Source organism: Antechinus flavipes, chromosome 6, assembly GCF_016432865.1.
Source record: "Antechinus flavipes isolate AdamAnt ecotype Samford, QLD, Australia chromosome 6, AdamAnt_v2, whole genome shotgun sequence".
NCBI classification, from domain to species: domain Eukaryota; kingdom Metazoa; phylum Chordata; class Mammalia; order Dasyuromorphia; family Dasyuridae; genus Antechinus; species Antechinus flavipes.
The window spans coordinates 226,197,496-226,221,920 of NC_067403.1; the positions used below are offsets into that span (position 1 = coordinate 226,197,496).

Sequence of the window (24,425 nt, forward strand, 5' to 3'; positions counted from 1 at the left end):
TTTAGCCCAATGTGAAAAGCAATGTCCTAACAGAGCCGCCCAAAGGTGGGATGGCAGTCACCAAGTGAAGTGGCCGACCACTTCTTGGGGAGCTCTGAGCATGACCCTGTGACCCACGATGTTCTCCCCCTTGGGTGCAGCTTGAGGCTCTGTTCCAGCCGCTCAGACTCCACCAGCTGTGCAGCCCTCTTTGGGGCAGGGCCCAGGTCAGGAAATAGACGGGGAGGGGCAGAGCTGGGAAGGGTGCAGCTGCAGCAGAGATCCTGAATGAATGTTCGCGGATAATGATGATTTGGCCATAACTCTCCCCTTGAGCTCTTAGTGCCCACATTCCCACATGCCAAAAATCAATACGTGGGTTGGGCGCTCGTTGGTCTCCACACCAGATACTGCGCGGCAGCAGAAGCTGGCAAATGATCCTCAGGAGGAAACCCACACATAAGCCAGATGCTTCTGAGATTCTGGGAAGGGAACAAAGGTTTTTCTTCCCTCTGCGTTCCAAAGCAGAACGTTGGGCTTCTTATTTTTCAAAGAGGCTTAACTATCAGGATAGTCTGACTGTCATTTTGTTTGTTAACTTTTATACAGTGAGGATTTAGTCAGTATTTCAATGACCCATGATTTTTATCAGTGGGAGTATTTCATTCATGAGGCAGATTGCAACCTCTACAGCTTGAGAGATGGTTGCAGAGAAAATAAGTTAATTATCCTGCCTCGCTACAGTACCCTACTTCTCCAGTTTCTTTGTTTTTTTCACAATCTCTTCATTAATTGTCTAGAAAGAATGAAACATCCAAGACTCTCCAGACCCCATAAAATGATTGGAGAAATCCTATCCAGCCCATTTGAAAAGGTACTACAGTGATTCATGTTAAATTACTCTTTGTACCTGGGTTGTGAGGGGAGAGGAGGAGGTAGGATGAGAGAGAGAAAGTCAGTCTGCTCTGAGGCCCTAAAACTTAGATTTAACCTAAGTAGAATATTTGCTAAGAGCTCCTGCTACTCGGTCCCCATCAAGGAGGGGTAAAAGTTGAAATTATTTTTGACTCTTCTTTCTTTCCCTGGTTTTGATTTTTTACTCAATAAATTACCAGGTCCTATGAATTCTGTCTCTACATTCACTCTCACATATCTCCTTTTTCCAGGCATTCATTACCACCCAAAGGTCTCATTTACAGGTCCTTGCTCCCTTCCAGTCTTCACAATATGGCCAAAATTACTTACTTTATCCTTCCAATCCCCTTAGAAATATGGCTCCCTTTTGACTGCCTTTGCCTGGCATTCATAGCCCTTCATAGTCTAGCCCACCTTGTGTTTCCATTCTTGTCTCATTTAATTCTCCTTTAAGAACTCTTTGATCTGACCAAATTTGTCTAGTCTCTCCTTTAGGACGTACATTATTTTCCTAGCTCCATGCTTTCACTTATTCTGTTCCTCGTGCTGAGATCTTCTTCTCTTTATCTATTACTATTTCTCCCTTCATTTAAATTCCAACTCAAATGCCATCTCCTCTAGGAAGCCACCTTCAGCTTCACTTCACAGTCAATAATGACTTCTCTTATTTGTATTATTATTATTATATTTATAATATAATATATAAAATAATACATTATAATATAATATAATATAATAAATGTAAATATTTATATTATATTTATTTTTGTTTGTTTCTTTTCTACCTCATAGACCCTAAATTCCATCAGAGCAAGGACCATGTCTCATATCAACTTTCCCATAACATCTTGCACGTTGTTTTTTTGTATTTTGTTTTTGTTTTTTGTACAGAATACAAAATGCCTAAAAAATATTTTCTGAATAAAACTAAAACTGACCAAGAAAAAGTTTCTCTTTCTCTTCACAGTTTGGAAGTCATGGATGTCTATGTCGATTAGCTTAGTGTCCATTAAGTTAAATAAAATTACTGTAATCTAGCTCTATGGTGATAAGGTATAGTAAAGACAATCTAGAGTTGAGAGATTTACAGGGAGCCCCAACTCTTCTCTTTATTATCTTTGTGACCTTAGGAGATTTACAACCTCTCTCACCAACTCCAAATTCCTGTGAGTCTGTAAACCCATGTCTTGAATGTTTGCATACAAAAGGTGCTAAATAAGAGCTTGGGGTTACTCAGCTGTTTCACTATGTTGTGGAAATGACTCCTGCACCATAAAGTTGGATGTAAGAAAGGATGGATGCAAGCACTAGCACACTAAGCCAGCAGAGCTTCAAGAACTGGCCCCTCGGGTGGAAAACTCTTCACCCAGTACCAGAAAGCTCATTCCCAGAAGGTTGGCCACCAGGGCATGGCAGACTTTAGCCACAGAAACCCTTCGAAAGCTAGCAGGAGCTGGCCACAGTGGTAGCACATCAGAGAAATCCTAAGTTATTCAGAGTGTCCAAGTAAAGGCTGTTATTTCTTGTTTTCATTGTATGTAAGGGTCAGCTGGAACAGGTCAACTGAAAGCTGTCTTAAGATTCTGTTTCTTCCATTGCCTTGTTATGTGACCTTGGATAAGTCCTCCCCCATGGACTTCAGTTTCCTTGTGTGTAAAATGAGGAAAGGAGTTATATTAGCTCCAAGGTTCCAGCTATGGCAATCTGTGAGTTTATTTAGGTTACTTTTTTAAAATTAAAGATGTGGCTATTAGGAATATTTTGAGTACATGAAGTCACATAATGTCTTCAATACTGAACTATATAAATGATTACATTGCATGAGCTCTTAGTAAAACATGGGTTTTTTAAACCCTTAAATCCCTATTTACCTGTCTAGGATTAAAATGATGATTTTAGAAATAAATAAATAAATGGCAGCTTGTGGTTTTGTCTTGGCAAAATATGAAATAAATATAAATTGATTAAACTTCTTTTAATAGGTATTTACCTACAATTTGTCTCAAATCCAGGTATAATCTAGATTCATTATCTTGCCCCTTCTGTCTCTGAGCTGCAAGTGGTGAGCAGTGAGCTTGGCAGGCTAGCAGAAAATGAGTTAGGAAGGTAAATGTTGAGCCAGGAAATCCGTTTGTGAGTGGCTATGGGTGAGCTGTTTGATCAAGGGCTTAAGAAGAGACAAGCTAACTGATGCAGGCAGTGACCCTGACCCTTAGAAGGTCCACTACATAGACCTTAAAGGATCAGAAGGCATTCAGATCTTAAGGAAGCCAGTGATACCTAGTGGAAATGATCTGGAAGTCGGCTTCTAAGATTGGCTCAGTTTATAAATCCTTGGAGATTCTAGGCAAATCACCCCTCCCTTTTTAAGACTATTTCTACAGGGCTATGGTGGATTTCTGGCAGGCTTACCCATCCATGGCCAAAGTACTTTGCCAAGTTCACTGCTTGGTGCTCTCAGCTGTGAAGCAGAAGGAGCAGGATTATCCAGCAGTATTGCTTTAGATAATCTAACAGACCTGTGTAGACAGCAGCGAAGCTCCTAGTATTTCACAAATGAAGCAATTTACTTTGCAGAAATACCTATAACTTCAGCTAGAAGTAGAAGGAAGGAAGGAAGGAAGGAAGGAAGGAAGGAAGGAAGGAAGGAAGGAAGGAAGGAAGGAAGGAAGGAGGAAGGAAGGAAGGAAGGAAGGAAGGAAGGGAGGGAGGGAGGGAGGGAGGGAGGAGGGAAGGAAGGAAAGAAGAGAGGGAGGGAGGGAGGAGGAGGGAAGGAAGGAAGGGGGGAGGAAAGGAAGGAAGGAAAAGAGGGGGGAGGAAAGGAAGGAAGGAAAGGAGGGGGGAGGAAAAGAAGGAAGGGAGAGAAGGAAGCAGGGAAAGAGAGAGGGAAGGAGGGAGGGAAAGAAGGAAGGGAGGAAAGGAAAGGAAAAGGGGGAAGAGAAAGTCATGGATTCCAGGACACCAACTCCTATAACCTCTCTTCACCACACGCATAAAAACAAAACAATCAATTATTCAGGTCCATTTACTTTAGTCCCTCAATTTCAAAGTCCCATATGTAAAATGAGGACCATGAATAGCTTAACAATTGAAAATAAAAGTGATTTGTTCACACATAACTGTCTAAACTGGTTAATGGGTCCCATTTTTAAAAATTAATGTTAAAGTAAACAGGATGCCAGGGGAGGTGATTCCATAGGGACTGTATAATCCATCGAATGATCAACAGGCTGATTTGGAGATGGCAATGCTAGCCCAACTGAAGGGCTCACTAGCATGATTGCAGACTGTCCATTTTCCTTGTAGAGGATTGGCCAAGATGCCATTTCAGCAGTGTGGGTTTCACAGTGTAAGAACAGGGTTTGTTTATAGTGTATTTAGTGACATTATTTTGAGATGGCATTGGTCAGGACAGCATGACACAGGGCATTTTTATAAGATGATGATTCTTTTACGGTAACTCTCTATGGCACGTGTAGTTTCCACATTTGTATCTGGGGTTAGAGAATTCTACAATGTCACAGACAGTACTGTGTTGTAGTCTTCCCACCAGGTATTTTGAACATAAAGCAAATGTGGTAGTAACACTCATTCTCATACTTAAATACAATGTATAAACCTCTTTCATACCTGTCAGTCTGACATGTAGTATTCTGTCCTTTTTTATTGTGCTGGCATCTTATTGACATTGATTGTAGATACGGGAGGCATCGCTATCCATAGTATCATGACAATCATTTTCGTCATTGGAGAACGTAGCATGTGCCGACAACCTGATCTTGGCAAAAGATAAGGGACACAGAGAATTGGTATTTTTTCAAAGGTCTGACCTTAGAAATTACTGACCAGCCACCAGGCTTTTCAATGATAAATAAAACATTTTTCAAATAGACTTAATCACATGATCAAAATACTCCTGACCAAGAATAATTTACTTTTTTTTCTAAGTCACTTTGACTTGAAGGAATCTCAAGAATGTCATTGGCAATATTCTCTCATCTTCTCATGCTGAAGGCAGCCGGGGGCTCACACATGGACACACACAAGCACATGCACTGCCTAAGAGTGAGGTAGGAGGAAGTTTTAGCCAAAGACAACCAGACAAACCCAGAAATTTGTGAGAAATTAGGGTAGAACTTGTCATTGCCAGAATTATAACCCTAAACTACACAATGTTATCTTTATGGTGTATTAATTCTGTTTTTAGTCAACCCAAAACATCCATTTTGTCAAGAATGATATGTGGGAAGTAAAAGGTGTGTTTTAAGCAGTGAAATAACCAGTGAACATGTTTTTTGAAACAAGGTGGTTGAGGAAATAAATTCTACATACATTTTTATAACCATGGCATATGCCAGGGACCTGAGTATGGGAATCTCTTTTTAACACCAAAATATTTTATGGGCATACGCAAACACAAACATAGTAGTTGCATTCATAGTGTATATTATTTGGAGCTAAATAAATACAAAAATGAAAGTATATAGTGCTACATGGATTTATAGACTTTTGTAATAACTATGACAATATACACAGCAACAAGAAGATTCTGTGATGATCAACTGTGATGGACTTGGCTCTTTTCAACAATAAGGTGATTCAGGCCAATTCCAATAGACTTGTGGTGGAGAGAGCCAACTACTCTCAGAGAGAGAACTGTGGGACTGAATGTGGATCACAACATAGTGTTTTCACCTTTGTTGTTGTTGTTGTTTGCTTGCTTGTTTCTTTTTTTTTTTTCCCTTTTTGGTCTGATATTTCTTGTCCAGCATGATAAATGTGGAAGTGTATTTAGAATTGCATGTGTTTAACCTATATTGAATTGCTTGCTATCTAGGGGAGGTGAGGAGGGAGGGAGAAAAATTTGGAACACAATGTTTTGCAATAATGAACCATTTTTGCATATATTTTGCAAAATAAAAAGCAATTATTATTTTTTAAAGTAACTATGACAGTATTCCTGGGAAGTCCATGGCCCACAGAATAAGAAGCCATTCAGTGTCTCTTACAACTCTTGGAAGAGGGAAAACAATACTGAACAAGGGATAAGAAAAAAAAAAAAAAAACCTTTAAATCTCAGCTTCCATCACTTAGTAGCTATTTCACTCTGGCTACAACACCTATACACTCTCTGAGTTTGCATCTTGATTCATAAAAGGATTGTAATACATTATCCTCTTCTGTAAAAGGGGAATGAAGTTTTTTATAATCTCTGCCTTAATAAGATAGTTGTAAGTGTCGAATGAGATCTAGGTAAAGCACTTTGTAAACACCTTCAAGCATTGCAAAAAGATCAAGCATTATATAGTTCTAATAATTTTCTTGCATGTTAAAAATTCACATTTTTATAATATTGACTTTTACAAAGTCCTTCCTCACAGCAACCCTAGGAGGTGAGGAGTGCACATATTAATATCTCCATTTGCTAAGTAGGTAAACTAAGGCTTAGCAAGGTTCACTGATTTGTCTATGATCACACAGCTTTCAGAGCCCAGACTTGATCCCAGATACCCCTTTCCTGAATACCTATACCAAACTGCCTTTCTTGTTAAGCCTTATGTTTGATGATAAAATATTTTATCATATATATATATATATATTCCTATCTATTGCAAAGAGTAAAAGGCAGAGTAAGATCAATTGCAAAGAAAATCCTTAATAAAGTCATTCAAACATGTAAAATCTCTTGAGTCTTGCTGCTTTATTTCTGTGCTCATAAAAAAACCCTACAATAGAAAGAAGTAAGAGTAATAATGTGTGGAGCACATTGACTGATAAAGGGCCCTGAAGTTGAAGTCAGAAGTTCTGATTTCTGCTGCTTCGACATCTCCCTTTCACCTCTTTGGGCTCAGTTATTTCATGTATGAATGAGAAGAATTGGGCTCATGATGTCTAAGGTCTTTTCCAACTCTTGCCATTATGATGTGATGGACCACTCTATTCTTGCCACTTTGTTCCATCTCATGTTGAAGGGAGGTCTCTAGCCCCATTTTCAGTCTGGTCCCCAAACAGGCGGCTTGATCGGCCGGCAATCTCAGTTCCCCTCTGTGCCTCCTATGTGGCCTCCTTTCCTTCAGTTCATTACGGAGACACATCTCACCTTCTACAACAGAGACATTCCTAGAAACTGAATTTTATGAACTAAATCCCATTCTCAGAGGCAGTTGTCATATTGGGTTTATTACTGGGTGTGGTGTCTCTGATTACTTCTCTTAACCATAGGAAACACCTGAAAATTCAGCTAAGAGCTCTTGGTGCAGCAGAAAGAAAGTACCAGATTTGGAGTCTAGGTCTAGAGTATTATGACTTGACAAGTCACTTTTCCCTTTAAACTCTTCTATGAAATTAAGTCATTGGAACAGCTGACCTCTACAGTTCCTTCCAGCGTTCAATTCTGTTAAGTCATCAGTGATTGAGTTCTTCTCTCTTATTGATAAGTTATTGGGGAGGCTTGTATGGATTCATTTGTATAGATTCTCCAATGTGTTGTTGAATTATTTAAAAAAAGAAAAGGACCTTTTCATATATATTAGTTTTGTATAAAATAGGTTATGACCATAAATATAATGCAAAATGGGAAAACTGAGATCCACAAGACAGTTTGAAAATACTGGTACCTTCTGGGCCCAACATACTTAATGCTGAAGAATGGTGAGCAAACAGCCCTAACACAAATTCTGTTTCTGCCATATGTGGACATGAAAACCATTGACCTTTGTGTTGGGAAGCCTTTAAGATTTTACTTTGTCTGTATTTCTATGAAAAGTGTAAAGTCCTGGAAAAATCGGAGCCTAGATGTCTTATCAGGTAAACCTAATAAAATAAAATAAGCATTTGTGAAAAGGTTGCTCCTCCTGGTTCCCTACTTACTGAGGCCACATTGAGTTGCACACAGAATATGGAATAGCAGTTTATAGCTCTGATGGGGATCACTTAATGGACCTAACTTTTTCTTCTTCCTCTAAGTAATATTTTCTTTTCACAAATCTACTGTAATTTGTCCTATTGTCTTGTCTTCCTATTGAATATAATCTTATGGTTATCTAGAACCACGATTTTATTTACAGTCCAATGAAGAAAACTTTTAAAAGTTTAGAGTTGTGCTCAGGAAATTTCCATTTAATTTTTTTTAATCCCAATTCTGGAAAGTTTGTAAAAATCTGGTAGGAATTGCTTGTAATTTAATGGATATAAGTCTGAAGAACTGTTTGAGCGGGAATTTTATATGCAAGGCTGAATGCTGATCAACAGAGCATAATATTGCATGCTGAAGTATGCTAACGAAAGCAAAATTAATTACATTTTTCTCCTCCCCCATCCCAATATCTCCTGCTACAGCGACTGCATTTGCCTCCAGACTTGTCAGACACAGTGAGCCGCTCGAGCAAACGGGATCTGGTGGAATCCGCCAAACAGCTGAGCCTGGGATGTAGCGTTATGGCCGAAGGCAAAGAGCACCTGGACTTCTAGGGACTGTACTCAGTGGCCTTTCTCAGACTCCTCCGATGAGCTCTTTGTACCCTCTTTTAGGTTACCAATGGCTTGTTTAAAATATCTTTCTTAATGATTGAACCCAACAATCTTAAATACTCATAAAGAATTTTTTAAATGATGCCTTTTCTCTTGAGTGTTTTTTAATCATAGATTTGTTTTGGTTTTTTCTAGAAAACGAATTGAAATATTTCTCCATTTAAAAATTACTTAATGAATGAAAACAACCTTCCTCCTTATTGTTGAGAAGTGGGGAACTGCTACATTGTCAGATGCAACCACTCTTTGGGATGGTTTTACCTGGGGTTTTTGTTTGTTTTTGTTTTTACAAATTAAGGCTAAATTTCAAAGAGGAAAATCTTTTCAGGAATAACTGCAATGTAAAAGCAGACGGCATCAATAAGATGTTTTTATATTTCAAGAATTATATTATGTTATATACTCTCAGTTGGAATAGTAATGCCTTATTTTCTAAATAAAAAGCTCAGCACCAAAAAATGATTGTGCTATTCTATAGTGGACAGTGGTGTGCTTAGATTTTTTTTTGTCTATGCAAAAAAATGATAACAGAGATAGTTTATGGAAACCTTGTGAGATTCAAAAACTACAATAACTGAGAATCAAATCATAATTACTCTTCATTTCCGAAAATGCCACTGGAAATATTATGGATTGGGCAGAGCAGGACATGACTAATTTGGCAAATGTATCAGAACCATATGTATTGAGGGTGCTAGCATGTCATATGCATTCTAGTATATAAATTATTAAATTAATAAAGAAACAATCTGAGGATAAAACTGTTGGCGATAACGCATCTGCTTTGTTGGTTACTTTGTTGGTATTAAAACAAACTTGCCGTGATCCAAATTTGTACAACCTAGAAAATGAATTGATGGCCCTCTACAATTCACGATAATAATCCTGAATGTTTGAAGAGAGTGTTGTAAAATCATGTCACCAAACAGAGGTCAAGATTGAAATCCAAACTGACAGCTTTATTAATGGCAAGCTATCCAAAAAAGGGCACAGATGCTGGGTAAGAAAGCAGTACAGAACCCAGACTAGAAACCAAATGGTAGAGGATTTAAAAAAAAAAAAAAAATGAACCAACTCATCTTCATCAGTAAATTCAGGAAAGTTGGTCGTTTAACAACTATTCATTCAGCTACTCCACTGGGTAGATCTCCTAAGAATGGGAGGCCATTATCCATACACATACAAAGCTGCACACATTTTACTTAAACAGATTGGTAGCAACAACTCTATCTTGAAGTCACGTTTCCATTTCTTGAATTTTTATACATGTGCTGAAGGTGACCCTGGCACAAAATAGGTAGCAGTGAATATAACTTGCAAGATAACATTTGTATCTTTCAACAACAACTTTCCTTTTAAATGAACTAAAAAGATCAACAGAGAGAAAACTGGGTTTCCAAAATATATTTTCATGTATGTTATTCTATTTTGATGTAATTATAACTAACATTTTCAAGTGGCCTACTTTTAATATGTTACAAATTTCACTTTATTTGTTCTTGACCACATTGCATAAAACAAAGACTTAGCTTTTAAAACTGTCTAACTAATATGATGAATGTCAATCACTTAAAAAAATTCACTGTAGCATAAACACATACTGTATACAGCTTTTATTCAGAATTAGAATAATTGAATCAATGACAGTGATTTGCTTGGATGTCAAATCTCTCCATCATATCCTGTCACTACCAGTTTATTTTTTGTGATAAAAATCAAAAAGACTACTATTTTTTTCAGCTGCTATTTCATTAGTAGTAACAATCAGGGTTTTTTCCTTTTTTTTTCTTTTTTTTTTTTTTTAAAGAATGTCTCAGGGTTTTTTTCCACATTTCTTTTAATTCCTAAAGACACAAATTCTTATCAATTTTCTTTTCAAAACAAAGTTTCAGACCTTATCTGTCAGTTAAAATTTAAAGACTTTGATATTTTTAAGCAAAGGTGTTTTTAAAAATCTCAACAGACTTCAAAAATTGATTTGGTCTATGCTTTATAAATAACTAAAAAAAAAAAAAAAGCTACTGAACAAAAGCTTTCCTGTGTCCTTTGAAAGTAATTATGAACAATTTGAACGCATTCAAATGAATATTTGTAGTCAGGTTATTATTTTAACAAAACTAATCTCTTTTTTCCCCATATTGTAATTCATTTGATACAAACACAACTGAACAATTATGGTGGATTTGACTTTGAAAAGAAGAACTGAAGTCATCAAATATGTAAATTGCTTGTCAAAATACTTAATAGGTCATTGATTTACTTCCCTGGCTACCATGTCTATAAAATTAACAGCCAATTACTAGTTAATATATGCTTTGCAAGTAGATAAGTACTATAGGAACTGAATATACATATTTAAACCTTTGATTTAAATATTTTTTATAACTTTGCAAACTCAATAAAAGTGCATTCATGGCAATAAAAAACAAATATGTAGGTCTTATGAAAATCAGATTCAGGTGTTTCCCTAAAAGGAAAAGAGCTCAAAATATTTTTCTTCTAGAAATTTTATTTGTATTAATACAGACTAAGATGACTTAGTAATTTAATCTCCCGCCCAAAAGTAGTCCTAAATCTAACCTACTCCTTTTCATATTAAATGAAATATGAGATATCCAGAAAGCTTTTGTCTTTCAATTATCCATTTGAAGAACAACATAAATACTTAATTTCAAAGATTTCATCATGCTGCTTTAAATATTTCTAGTATATTACCTTCAAAACCTGACATGGAGCATTAGTTCCTTCTAATAGATTTGCTATCTTTAATAGGGGGTCAATATTTTGACTATTTCAGTTGACTCAGACACTTGAGCTTCAGAACTTTCTGAATTTCTGTACAGTCACCATAATGTAATTTCATCCTCCTGATTTCTCATTGAACCTTTTTCCTCTTTCTCCCAGCTCTCTCAAAACTAACCCACACAGATTATGGTTACTTCAAGAAGAAGCAGCTGTTTAGGATCAATTTCTTGGTTATTTCCTCCTTTTAAAGATTCCTAAGATCTCTCTGTTTCTCTCTCTCTCTCTCTCTCTCTCTCTCTCTCTCTCTCTCTCTCTCTCTCTCTCTCTCTCTCTCTCTCTCTTCTCTCTTCTCTCTCTCTCTCTCTCTCTCTCTCTCTCTCTCTCTCACACACACACACACACACACTATTGATTTCATTAAGTACTTTAATAATAACATTTCCAAAGCATCCAGTGACTCCTTCCAGTGAGGGCCACCATTAACAGGATCCAATGCAAGCAAAACCAACCTTAAGTGTTTACTCTTGGAACTTTAAAACTGAATGCCAAGTTGTCTGGAACTCAATTGAACAACTAGATCAAAGTTTATCCTTTCAAAAAGGGAAAAAGAGAAGATGTGTTCAGCCCTGTTCAGCCAAACTTATTATCCAGACAGCTGGAGTGGAGAAGAGTCAATTCTTCAATCTTGTCAACATTGATGCCCAGAGCAAAAAGAAATGAACCAGAAGCCCGTGTGAGGCTTCTCTAAGATAAAAATCCATCCATAGGAAAAGGATGAATTTTAAATAACATTTCGCAAATCTATCTTGGGAAGCCCAGTTGCAACTGAAACAGAAAGCACCAAAGGTTGTTAGTGACCAGTCCCAGGAAGTAATTTCCCATTAACAGGGGGCTTCTCTTTGAGGAAATATCAGCCCTTTTTTGAGACAAGGAAATCTATTTTTGTGATAGAGATTTTTCCACTCAGGTTCACTTGATGAGAATGTTTATTAAAAGAACAATTAGCTTTGTCTTTTGCTATAGAGCAAAATAAGTCTGTAGAGAAATAATGGATTGTACAATCCAGGACTTCTGAGAGTGACCCTGCTCATCAGCAGATCCTGGGCTAGGAGAGCAGATGGAATCATCTTTAAAGAGCTTCCATTTGCAAACAGAGAGAGAGAGAGAGAGAGAGAGAGAGAGAGAGAGAGAGAGAGAGAGAGAGAGGAGAGAGAGAGAGAGAGAGAGAGAGAAAAAGGAGGAGGAGGAGAGAGAGAGAGAGAGAAAGGAAGGAAGGAAGGAAGGAAGGAAGGAAGGAAGGAAGGAAGAAGGGAGAGAAGAAAAAAGGAAGGAATGAAAAGAAGGAAGGAAAGGAGAAGAAAGAAGGAAGGAAAAGAAAGAATGAAAGAAAGAGAAGAAAGATCAGAAAGAAAAGGAAAGAAGGAAGGGAAGAAAGAAAAGGAAGGTAGGAAAGCAGGAAGGAACGATGTATTTACAAATGGAATATATATGTATGTATATGTCTCTGTGAATAGATGAATCAGAATAAATCACCTCCAGAGTGAACAAAAGGCCAGCCTCTCCCAGGCAGCTGCTGCTGGCCGGCTGGCAGCAGCTGACGCAGCCCCAGGGTCTAGGCCAGGTTGGCTCAGGTAGAGCTCTGCCCTCGGTGACAGGCCGTGGTCCCCCCTCCGGAAGGAGGACCTCTCCTCAGGGCAGGGGCAGCCTTCAGCCAGTTGGGCTGCAGGATCTCGACTTCCACAGAACAACATCTTCTGGCCGAACCAGGCCGCTTCCTTGGAGACAGACACACAAGCTCGGCCGGCTGCTCCCCTGCATCCTTCCATAGGTATCACCAGCCAGGCTGTGCGGGGCCGAGGCCGGCCTCTGCAGGGAGGCTGGGGGTGCACACGCGGCCCTTCCCCATCCTTTCCCTTGCACCCACGGCTCCCCGGGGAAGCACTGATAGTAAAATGTCAGGAGGGAAGCGTCCGGCTCCATGTTAGAAGAGGTCACTGCGGGAGCCCGCGTGTGCATCAGAACATCTGCACTCCCCAAGTGCTGTGTGTCACCAGCTTGCATCTATCCACATGTGTATCCTTGTGCCGACAAGAGGGGGAGAGAAAAGGGAGGAGGAGGAAAAGGAGAGACAAAATAAGAGAGGGAGGGGAAAGACCAAGGGGTCCCGTCCCAGTGTGGAGCAGCTCTGCCTGTGGGGAGGCGGTTCACAAACAGAACAGAGAAAGGATGACAGGAAGATGCTCAGAAATGGACAGTTACATCACTACGACTTGCCCCAAAATTCTCTCTGTTAGAAAGTAGTATTACTGAAGAGAGGAAGTAGGTCTTCAATATTTCCTATATTTTCTCTTTTGTCTCATAACCACAGAGACTCCTATATACACACGTGCAAGCGAACGCACATGAGCTCCCATGTGCACACACACAGCCGAACACGGCTTTGTCCGTGTGACTCCCAGGATCTCCAGCCTCGGGCCCAAGTTTACAGTGGCTACCTCTTCCCTATCCATTCCTGTGTCCTCTAAGGATCCCTTTCCCTTCTCAGAGGCCTACTTGGGCTCACTCCACTTGAATTCAGAACTCGGTCCTGAGCCACTTTTAGCATGATCCAATCTGTTTCTCCCTGCAGAGAACAACTGCCCCACAATGAACCGGCCCCATCGATGTGGGAATGTTTGGCTTGGGCTGCCAATGACTGACGGCCTTTAACTTTTCCTAGCCAGTCACAATCCACATTGTGGATGCCTGTTGATGTGTCTGTTCTCATTATTCCTTGACATGCAACATCCCCCCTCCACTCTCCAACCCTACACAGCCCCACAGAAAGCAAGACTCAAATGGGAACAGCTGGAGAGTTTCAATGGGAAATGATGCCTCTTGTGCAAGTGGGGCTGGGGGGAGGTGGAAAGAAAGCACAGAGAAAAGCAGGAGCTTTCAGAGTTTTGAATAAGCAAATCTACTTTTGAATATACTTCAGAGAAACCCCGGTGGAAATGGGCTGCCCACTGAAGTCTGGCCAGATTGAAAATCCCAGCCCTAATTTGAAAATCGAAGCCTATTTAATTGCCTTGTAAATTATTTTTTAGTTCTTTAGCCTGTTTTTCCAAAACCAACCGTCTTGCGTACGTTTCCCAGATCTACACGGGCACAGATCCGATCTTTGTACAGATGAAATTGAGTTTGTCTAAAACATTCCTTTCCGGTTTGGGTGAATCTCTAAGAACTATTTCCCGGGGAGCATTCCAGATTTAAAACAGAATCTGATTTGAAAAGAATAGTCCACAGAAAATGTTACCCCAATATGGAAACAAAATTTGCACCAGCACACTATGAGGTTAAAAAGAAAATAGTATAATCAAGGAAATACAAAGGCTTTGGCATGGTTTTTACAATCAACAATGGTTAATTTTGATATGTAGTTGTGAACAACTGCAAAACACTTAAGTTTCAAACTCTTGCAAGCACTTTTAATTGATTAGAATGAATTCTAGATGCACAAAAATGATTGGACTGTGAACAGCAGTACAAGTCTAGCTAAGAACAATTAACCTTTGCTGACCAAAAAAGAAACTTAGGATGCATGAAAATGTGTATAAAACATCTATAGAGTATTCTTGTCAAATATAAATGAAATTAACTTTATTATAGAAATCATTCTGGGAGATTTCTAGGGAAGACAAATACTTACATTTTGACATAAAACAAATTGGATTATATCGAAGACACAATCTACCTTTTTTATCTATCAACTTTTCTTTGAAGTTCTCTCATATCCTTTTTTTTTCTTTTTTTCTTTTTTTTTTTTTTGCACATAAACTTCATCTGTTAACAACCTTTGGGAACCCAACAGATTTTTTTTTTTCTTACAAAAGTCTAGTGCGTATTGTTCCAGGTTTCATATATGGGATGGAATGATACAAACTCAGAATGTCAGTCCATCACCTATGAACAGATTGGTAGAAGGATTCGATATATCTTGATAAAAACTCTTAAATTTGTGGCAGAACTCGTTGATCATGGCTTCCTTTTTTTTTTTTAAAAACAACTTCATGACCAACACAGATCAGAAACATCCATCTAGTCCACGTTGTTCTTTGTTTTTCATTATAACATACAAATGCTCATTTACAAATAATACACCAAAATGAATAAAAGTTTGGATACCAAAATGAAGATTTGTTCCAACTGATATAATGCCTTCTCTCTACAAAGGTCCATGGGTAAAGTCTTTTTTTCTCCAAGTGGTATGGTATAGTACAGGACACAGTTGTAATCCAGAAGCACTTCTCACAGCTGATCTTCCTTTATAAAATATTCCTAAAATATCCAACTGTTATTGTCCATATGTAGTCACTGACTGAAGTAACACACTTTTTTTTTCCTTTTCTTTTCTTTCTATCTTTCTTTTTTTCTTTCTTTTTTGTTTGTTTACTGTAATCGTGGCCAGTATTGAGACATATCAGGTTCGCTTCCAGGAACTTGAACTGGGACTGACACTCCAGGGGAAATGAGGCCTTAAAAGGGAGAAGAAAAAAATACATATAAATACATATAGAAAAATAAACTTTTCTTTTTTGACATGCATCAAAGTGGAATTTTTTTAATCTTCCAAAATATAAAATCCATAGTGATTATTCACATACATATATATGCATACACACATTTTATAAATACATATGTCTAAATATATATTTATACATATATAATATATGTGTAGATATAATAGATTTAGAGCATATATAACAAATCAACTGGTATTTTTCAAATGGGTGAAAGTTTAAAAATAAAGGACGAAAATATGGTTTGTTTTTTCAAATACTTGTGACCTGGGAAAGCATCCATACTATATCATAGATTCACATTTGAAGACACTTGAGGGTTCATTTAATTCAACTTAATTCAACCCCAATTTTATAACTGGGGTTGAATTAAGTTGAATTAAATGAACCCTCAATTTTATAACTGAGAAAACTAAGAACTGATGATATTAAAGGTCAAGGGCACATTAAGCGCTACATAGCAGATCAGGGTTCCACCAAATACAAATCCCATGACAGTACCATTCTGCCTTTGAAAAGTATTTGTTTATAAAGAACAGAAGTGATCAGAAAACATGGAAACACATTAGTAGCCTGAACACAATTAGAGATCTTGGCTGTGCTTCAGCGGCTGCTAAAGGAAGGGTTCCACTGAATTTGTTTACATTCCAATAAATTGTTTTAGTAACAGACAGAAGGAAGAGAGATCAATATCAACCAAAATGGTTAAACTCAGGATTGCCCCAGATTAGAGACTACAATAAACCCGATAAGTGTGATAAACCCAGACACATACCCAAAAAAGAAACAAGAGCTACCCAAAGGTATAAGAATCTGGGGATTAACTAGAGCAGGGAGTTGGTGGAACCAGAAAGAGAAGGGCCATTCCGTCTGAAGACTCAACAATGGGATAAGCAGGAGCACTCACCTGTTGAAGTGGTACCAGAAGTGCCCATTGGCTGACTGTTCATGTGTGTCTGCATGTGCGGAGGGGTGTAAGTATCATAACTCCGTCCATTCACTGACGGACTAGTGGGCAACATGCAAGAATAAGAGGAAGTCTGGCTGGGGACAGGGGGCTGTCAGGAAAAAGGAAAACAGTTACAGAGAAATGCTTCTAGAGTGCAGCTGTACTCATTTTTAAAAGTGCATGTCACTTCTGATTTTTCAACAAGAATTAATTTAATTTAATTTAAAGCTGTAAAAGGTCTTAGAGGTCACTTCATCCAACTAGGTTTTTTATTTTTTGTTTTTTGTTTTGTAAGAAATGAGGAAAACAAAATCTGGTGAAAATTGTCCAAAGTCACCCAGGTTATGTAGCTAAGTGTAAATTCACACCTGAGCTTTCTGATTCCAAATCTATATTGCTTCTCCTTGTACTAAACCAAAACAGTGGAAACCTATGAAATATTGGTAATAGATAATTGTGTTTATTCAAGGAAGCCTTCTATTCAAATAGTAGAAACTTAGTAGGGTTTCACTCCAACCAATGGTCATCAAACAGCTGCTATGTCTCAGGCAGAGATGACCAGGACCATCATTTCGATTGCCTTTAATTAACTATGGCAACATCTATAAAGGCACCGGATAGCCAAGGAAAACTGAGAAATTTGGACAATTGATTTATTTTAGCGATATATTTGACATTTAGCTATTTGGAATTCTTCAGATAACTAAAAGATGTTTACCCTTTTTATTTTATCTTAGAAATGTACAATCCTATTGATATAAGCAAAATATGTAGCCTGCAAATTTTGGGATCTTCTGAATTTTTCACCTAATAATCAGCTTTGCAGGTCATATTTACTCACAAAAATATACAGTCAAACTTGGGGATCCATCAATTCCCCTACATACACACAAACACACCACCACCAACAGCAACTTGCTCCATTTCACCCTAAAATGATGGCTCAGAAAAGACCTGAATAAGGACTAGGGAATTTCCTTGACATTACAGCCAATTAAATATTTCTTGATTGGTATAATAATGTCAATGGGGTCAGAGTAGGGGCAGTTTATTCATTAGGAAGTCCCAAGAAATAGCAGTAATAAAAACTTGTCCGGTGAAACACTAATTCACTAAAGGTTCTGACCACTGAGTACTTATCTTTGTGGAACTGTGTAAATAAAATTATTGTAGATACTCCATAATGGTTAATAAGCACACTCATGAAAAGAAAGACAGTTATTCCTAACTAATTAAAAAGTGCACTGACTCTCACCTCAGGGCTCCTATGTGTGAATAATAAGAATTAATAATAATCACACTCTGAGTGTATATCACACCTTTTCTTGTTCTCAAAGATCTGTCTGTCCCATACATTATCCCTCCCTTTTATCTTCCCAGCAGCCCTGATGCTGCTCCTGTTTTGCTTCAAATTATATAAGATTCACTGTGGCTCTATTAAAGCAGGAGAATTATTCTGCTAATATCAGGAAATCCTAGAATGCCCATCAGCCATTCCAGCATACAACATACCAGCAGTCATTACCACTAGGTAGGCTGGCTTCTGGAAAATTTCATGACAGAGATGGTAAAAATCAAGCTTTGTATTGTTAATCCCCTAATTTGTTTTGAATGAGCCACCAGCTATTACTATCCCAAAGCAATCCAAATAAATATTCGAACAATTCCCCTGATTACTGTCCCCCCAAATCACTTCAATTTTATTTCTTCAATCCTATAATTGTATAGGCCATGAAGCATACACCTTATGGAGACATCCACGTGGTTCTTATTTAAAAGAAGAAACTGTTGTGGGGAAACAATCTTTATAAACCCAGATCTGTCTCATGGGACTTTTCTTTGTCGTTCAGTCATTTCAACTCTGACTCTTTGGGACCCCATCCGGGTTTTCTTGCCAAAGATACATTTCCTCTCCCAGCTCATTTTACAGATGAGGAACTGAGGCAAACAGGTTTAAGTGACTTGTCCAGAGTCACACACCTAGTATGTGCCTGAGGCTATATTTAAATTCAGATCTTCCGGAATCCAGACCTCTTGCTCCATCTGCCTCCTTCTGATGGTTACTGGCAAAAACTAGAACCTGTCTAATCTCTCCCTACAATGCTTCTCTAATTATTAAAAATAGGAGATCTGGGCAAATGTTTTTGCAATCTGCAAGGATTACTCTGTGGAGTAGACTTAGTTTCTGAGATGAGAATATGGAGTTGGGATACTTTTACAAAGCCAGATCTTCCTTGAACGACAACCAAGGCTGGGAGGTGGTGAGTGGTTCATTCACATTAGGCAAGAGTAAATCCCACACACTCCCGTTTATTTAAATGGAAAGGACAAGCACATTTCTGCATTTTTACTTCGATGCAAAAACTAGATGAGCTTCTCTAATAGTTTATACCTACCCTGACATGTAAATATCAAGAAATCTTTTTTTTTTCCTCCCTTACTATATAAAATGTAGGTGTTAAATATCTCCTGAATTTCCTCCATTTTCTGATCTAAATTCTAATCCAAAGGCAGCTAGCCAACAAAATAAATAGAGCACCAGCTTTAAAATCAGGAGAACCTGAGTTCAAATCAATCTGATCTCAGAAACTTAACACTCACTAGATGTGTGAGCTTGGGTCAGCCACTTAACCCCAACTGCATTGCAAAATTAATGAATTTATTATCATCATATTATTAATTATTATTTTTATTATTATTATCATATTATCCTATCCAGAATGATAATTCTAAATACATACTGACCCACAAGTCAATCGAGAACAAGCTACCATAAAATCATCATTTTAGATCCCTTACCACCAAATCATCTCCTTTCATTTTACAGATGACAAAGTTAAGGATCAGAAAAGTTAAATGGCTTTCCTAAGATTCCAGATTTCAAGCTGGAACAAACTTCAGAGATCATCTAGCCTGACCTCTTCTTTGACTTTACAGTTGAGGAAACTGAGGCTCATGGAGATGATGTTGTCAGTTATACTGCCCCTAAATCGCCAAGCATCACACACCCTTGAGTCCCACCTACCACTTTCAGTCTATGTCTAGAAAGCAAAAACATGGTGGCCTTTCTAATTTATCTGATTGGTCCCGGTCAATTGACTTTTTTTTTTTTTTTTTTTTAACATAGGGGAGTAGGGGAAGCACCAATTAGGTTTGTTTGACTTGCCTTGAAACATATGGTCAGTCCCATGATGGATCATAGATTTAAAGCAACTTTGGACACTAGTCAATCAGAGAGGAAGAAATGGAGTTTGCGACAAGGAAAAGGAACACCCATCGTCAAACAGACATGATGGGGCAAAGCTGCACTTTGGAAACAGGTTTCCTGACTCCAAATTCAGGACTCTTCCTATTGCAGGAATTATTTGGTGGAGAGGGAGGGAAGGTCAAAATTATTTGGGGGGGAGGGGCTGCCCCCTAGACAGATGCCACCTGAACATCCCCCCTGAACCCCGGCCCACTTACTTGCATAGGCAGGTTGTTGGCCATCGTGAAGCTGGGCATGGGAGGCAAAGCACTGTATGTATTTGTTAGGGCTGTGTCCGTCCGACCCAGCATTGAGCCCGATGTGAAGGATGACACTGCAGGAGAGAAGAAATAGAAACAAAAACAATTGGCCCGTCATACCACTCTTGTCACAGTCACACCCTAAGTCTCAGTGGACAGACTTAAAAACAAAAGCATTGTCTCAAAATTACCAGGAGTGGTGGGTTGTGGGATTGGCTGGTAGACACTGGTACTGAAACTACTGCTGATGGGAATGTGACTGGGTGTGTTGCTAGCCTGCCTTCTCTGGTTCCTCAATTTCTCTTCCCTTCTCCACTTTGCCCTTCGATTAGAAAACCATACCTGGAAACAGGAAGGATGGGATGAACATAAAAAAAAAAAAAAAAAAAAAAAAAGCTCCAAAAAAAAAAAAAAAGAAGAAAGAAAGAAAAAAAAAGCTGTCTCCTCCCCTCCCCCCTTCACCATTTCCACCGCCACCTTTCACCCCAGTTGCCAGCACCTCCCCCCACTATCTGCAGCCAGTGAAACCTCTTGGAACAGCAAAGTTTTTAGGACTGTGCAGCTGGTTAGCTGGGCTGTTGTGATTTATATAAATAAATAGTGGTAGTTAACTGTGCCTTTGTCTTTTGAAAAGCCAAATGTGGGAATCACAAAGCATTTAATTACCCAATCCCTAGCGTACCTGTATTCTTGCTTCAGGTAGGTCTATTTTGGCAGCTAGTCTCTCTCTGGCAAACACATCTGGGTAATGGGTTCTTTCAAATTCTGGAAGAACAAATGAGCGTTTCAATATCGGTGCCAGGGCTGCCCAAAATGAGTCAGCCTCCATCTGAACCCTGAACTCTTTTTTTTTTCCCTCTCCTACTCCTACCCCTGCCCTTGGAGAGGCTATTACTAAATACTTGGAAGGACTTTTCCCATCCAAATTAAGTTAAATTTTCATTAAAATGACATATAGAGGCTGAGAAACCAAAATAACTAAACTCATCTTTTTGATAAGATTTAGAGTCTTTGAATTTCCGGTATATTGGTGAACACAGAATATTCCGAATTTTTTCACTTATTCTACATATGGTTAAATTTAGTTCTCTGTATTTCAAATGCATCACTGCCTTTGATCTACAATTTTTTCTGCTTTGAAAAACTCCATCACCTTTCTCCAGAGCCTCAATTTGCTCTTGGGTAAAGGATGTCCTATTTCTTTGCAGTTTTCGCTTCAGCTGAAGTCTCATTTGGGCTTCATCTGAATCTTCTCCATTTGAGCTGATGGAATTAGTGTTCTCCCCCCCTCCTTCCTGTTGCTGGCAGCCATCTGGAACAACAACAACAACAATAAAAAAAAAAAAATAGGACATTAAGAAAAAAATCAGAGTAACTCGGATTCCTAAAGGCTCATATGGTCCAGTCTCAGACTCCATCAGCAGGATTTTCTGACAGCCTCCCTGAAACATTCCCAAGAAACCTGTCCCCTCCAATGAAGGGGATCTCAATGACCTGGCCTTTTATTTTCTTCCACTTTAACCAAGAGGAAAAAATGGAAAGGCAGGCTCAAGAATACCATTCCTTTGTAGAACAAAACAGACACCAAAGTAGTTTCAGATGAAAGTCATCCTGGCTTTTTTTTTTTTTTTCCTCTTAAAGAAGCTTTGCCCAGATGCCTCACCACCAGGCTCTCTTTTCCTGTGGAATTTATTTACCTATGGCTACATTAAAAATAAGTGACGTTCAGCATTTCAGATTATCCATAATCAGTAATTCCGAGCTAATCAATTAGATGTTGATAGGTTTGCAGAAAATGCTATTAAGAAACCAAACCAAGCTTGTAATCTTTTTTAAAAAATATTTATCTAGTTTTTATTTGAATTCTGCACAGTCAATTTCATTTTAAAGGTTGTGAATTTGGAAGTACTCGCTTTGTTCTCTAGTTTTATTCAACTATTGTATGAGTGTGTATTGCCTTGACACCTATTACTGAGCACAGCTGTAATTATATCATCACCAAGAACAGGCTATAATTGCTGAAAATGGAATTTTATATTTAGATAAAAGGACTGTCCATTCTTTGTAATGTGTTGCACCAGAGAAAAGTAAGATTTCTTTTAAAATTTCAACGTGTAATTTTAAAAAAGAAATAGTCGAGAGTTCACTAACTAGCTAAATATGCTACCCCACAGCTGAGCCCCTTGGCATGTCATTTAAGTGGTACATTTTTAATTAGGGCATTTCCACCACTTTTAATGTAATTTCTATCATTAAACAAGGGAAAGTTTTTTTATTATTATTATTGTTTTTGTCCCCCCCCCCCTTCCCCAGTTGTGTATGTACTTGGACTAGTTGGGTGCCTGGGAAGCTCCTCCGCCCGATGGCAACTCCAGGAAGGGAGAAAATGGATACTTGAAGGTAGGGAGTGTAGAGGGGGACTCCCCAGAGGGGACCCCCATCCCCCAGCCCTGCTTTTCTTTGTCCTTAGCTCCCCTTGGAGGACTCTAAAGGAGGCCGCCTCCTCCTCCTCCCCCCTAGCCTGGGTTCCTGAAGGGCTGGGGCTGCTGCTCGGGACGGCTCGTACTCGGGGGTGGGGGGTGGGGATGGGCGCAAGGGGGGCCGCGAAGACCAGTGGGGTGGGAATCGACTTCTCGGGGAATATCATTTATAACCTGGGACAATAGGCGATGCGTTCAAAGCGCGGGGGGAATTGTGACAGGATCTAGTGGGATCCTTTCAGGCGCTCTGAAATGTTTCAAAACCCCAACTTTCTCCCCCATTTAAACAGGCGGATTCATCGGCACTGGTCACCATATGGGCCTCGGGAGATCTATTGAGATGACCACCAACACTTGAATAGCGCGGGGCTGCTTTTCAGCGGCGCACAAAGCCCGGGGAGTAAGGGAAACTATTAAACTCCTGGGGCAGGAGCGTTGGCAAACTTTCGTGGGCAGAATCTGGAGGCCACAATGAGAGCGGACAACAAAAGGATTCTCTTGAGGCGTGCAGCGGGCCACATTGTGTTACAAGCGGCCCAGTCAACAGACTTTTCAGTGAAGTATGTTAACCTCGCTGCTCTACTATCATTAATCACTGTCCCCCGGGCTGGGCTCCTCAATGCCATTTAGGGGGCTCGCCTTTCTATAGGGAGGAGGAGGAAGGGAAGGGGGAGGGAGACGGGGAGGGGGGAGAGAAGGGGGACACAGAGACAGAGAGAAATGAGAGAGAAACAGAGAGAAATGAGAGATGAGAGAGAAACAGAGAGAGAACTGAGAGATAAGAAACAGAGAAATGAGAGAGAGGAATGAAACAGAAAGAGAAATGAGAGAGAAACAGAGAAATGAGAGACAGAGAGAGAAAGAGAACTGAGACAGAGAAAAAATGAGAGAAACAGAGAAATGAGAGACAGAGAGAGAAAGAGAACTGAGACAGAGAAAAAATGAGAGAAACAGAGAAATGAGAGAGACAGAGAGAAATGAGAGAAAGACAGAGACACCGACAGAGAGAGACAGAGAGATAGGCAGAGAGAGATAGACAGAGAGAGGAGACAGAGAAAGAGGAGAGAGAGAGGGAGGGAGAGACAGAGACAGAGAGAGAGACAGAGACACAGAGAAACAGAGAGATGGAGAGAGACAGAGACAAAGTCAGAGCGAGGGAGAGATGAGAGGGACAAATGAGAGAGAGAGAGAGAGAGAGAGAGAGAGAGAGAGAGAGAGAGAGAGAGAGAGAGAGAGAGAGAGAGAGATGGAGATGGAGACACACAGAGAGACAGAGAGACACACAGAGAGAGACAGAGAGAGAAACTTGTGAATAGAGCATCTCTCTGAACTCCAGAATCTGAGCTGTTTACTCTATGGCAAGAAACAAAAGAGATGGGGGTGGAGAGAACTACTTGGCTAAGATTAGATAAACCTCAACTACTGCATTAGGACACAAGTGTCTGTTTTTATTTACTGCCCAAAGTTAGCATGACTTTTTAAGTGGTTTTCAGGGGAAGAATTCAAGTGTCTCCTTGCTTTTGAGTTAGGGAGTGAGAGCAAAGGAGAGAGCTGAGGAAAGGCGAAGAGAAAGAAGAAAGGGGGAAAGAAAAAAGGAGAAGGGATGAGAAGGCAGAGGGAAGAGAGGAGAAGAGAAGGAACAGAAGAAAAAGATTACAGGTTTTCTATTAGCCTTTTCATAATTTCCTCTTTCTGAATCAGAAAGAGAAATTTCTGCATAACTTATTCACAAATGTTAAAAGTTGATAAATATTCTAATTT

The 24,425-nt window shown here is 39.1% G+C and overlaps 2 protein-coding genes across 5 annotated transcripts in view; one reads left to right on the plus strand and one right to left on the minus strand.

Annotated features, from left to right (window-relative positions):
* ELP4 (elongator acetyltransferase complex subunit 4) overlaps positions 1 to 8,506 on the plus strand; it is a 242,451-nt gene extending 233,945 nt beyond the window's left edge. The window contains exon 10 of the mRNA XM_051964763.1: positions 8,233 to 8,506. Within this exon, the coding sequence (XP_051820723.1) occupies positions 8,233 to 8,364 (132 nt within the window). The 3' untranslated portion in view covers positions 8,365 to 8,506. The remainder of the gene's footprint in view (positions 1 to 8,232) is intronic.
* A 5,993-nt stretch (positions 8,507 to 14,499) lies between these two features.
* Positions 14,500 to 24,425, minus strand: part of PAX6 (paired box 6) — a 36,450-nt gene continuing 26,524 nt past the window's right edge. For all 4 annotated transcript variants that reach the window (XM_051964888.1, XM_051964887.1, XM_051964891.1 and 1 more), the window contains 6 exons: positions 21,338 to 21,496; positions 20,867 to 20,949; positions 20,376 to 20,526; positions 20,143 to 20,258; positions 16,636 to 16,786; positions 14,500 to 15,683 (listed from right to left, as the gene is read on the minus strand). In XM_051964888.1, coding sequence (XP_051820848.1) covers positions 15,598 to 15,683; positions 16,636 to 16,786; positions 20,143 to 20,258; positions 20,376 to 20,526; positions 20,867 to 20,949; positions 21,338 to 21,496 — 746 coding nt within the window. In that variant the 3' untranslated portion in view covers positions 14,500 to 15,597. The remainder of the gene's footprint in view (positions 15,684 to 16,635; positions 16,787 to 20,142; positions 20,259 to 20,375; positions 20,527 to 20,866; positions 20,950 to 21,337; positions 21,497 to 24,425) is intronic.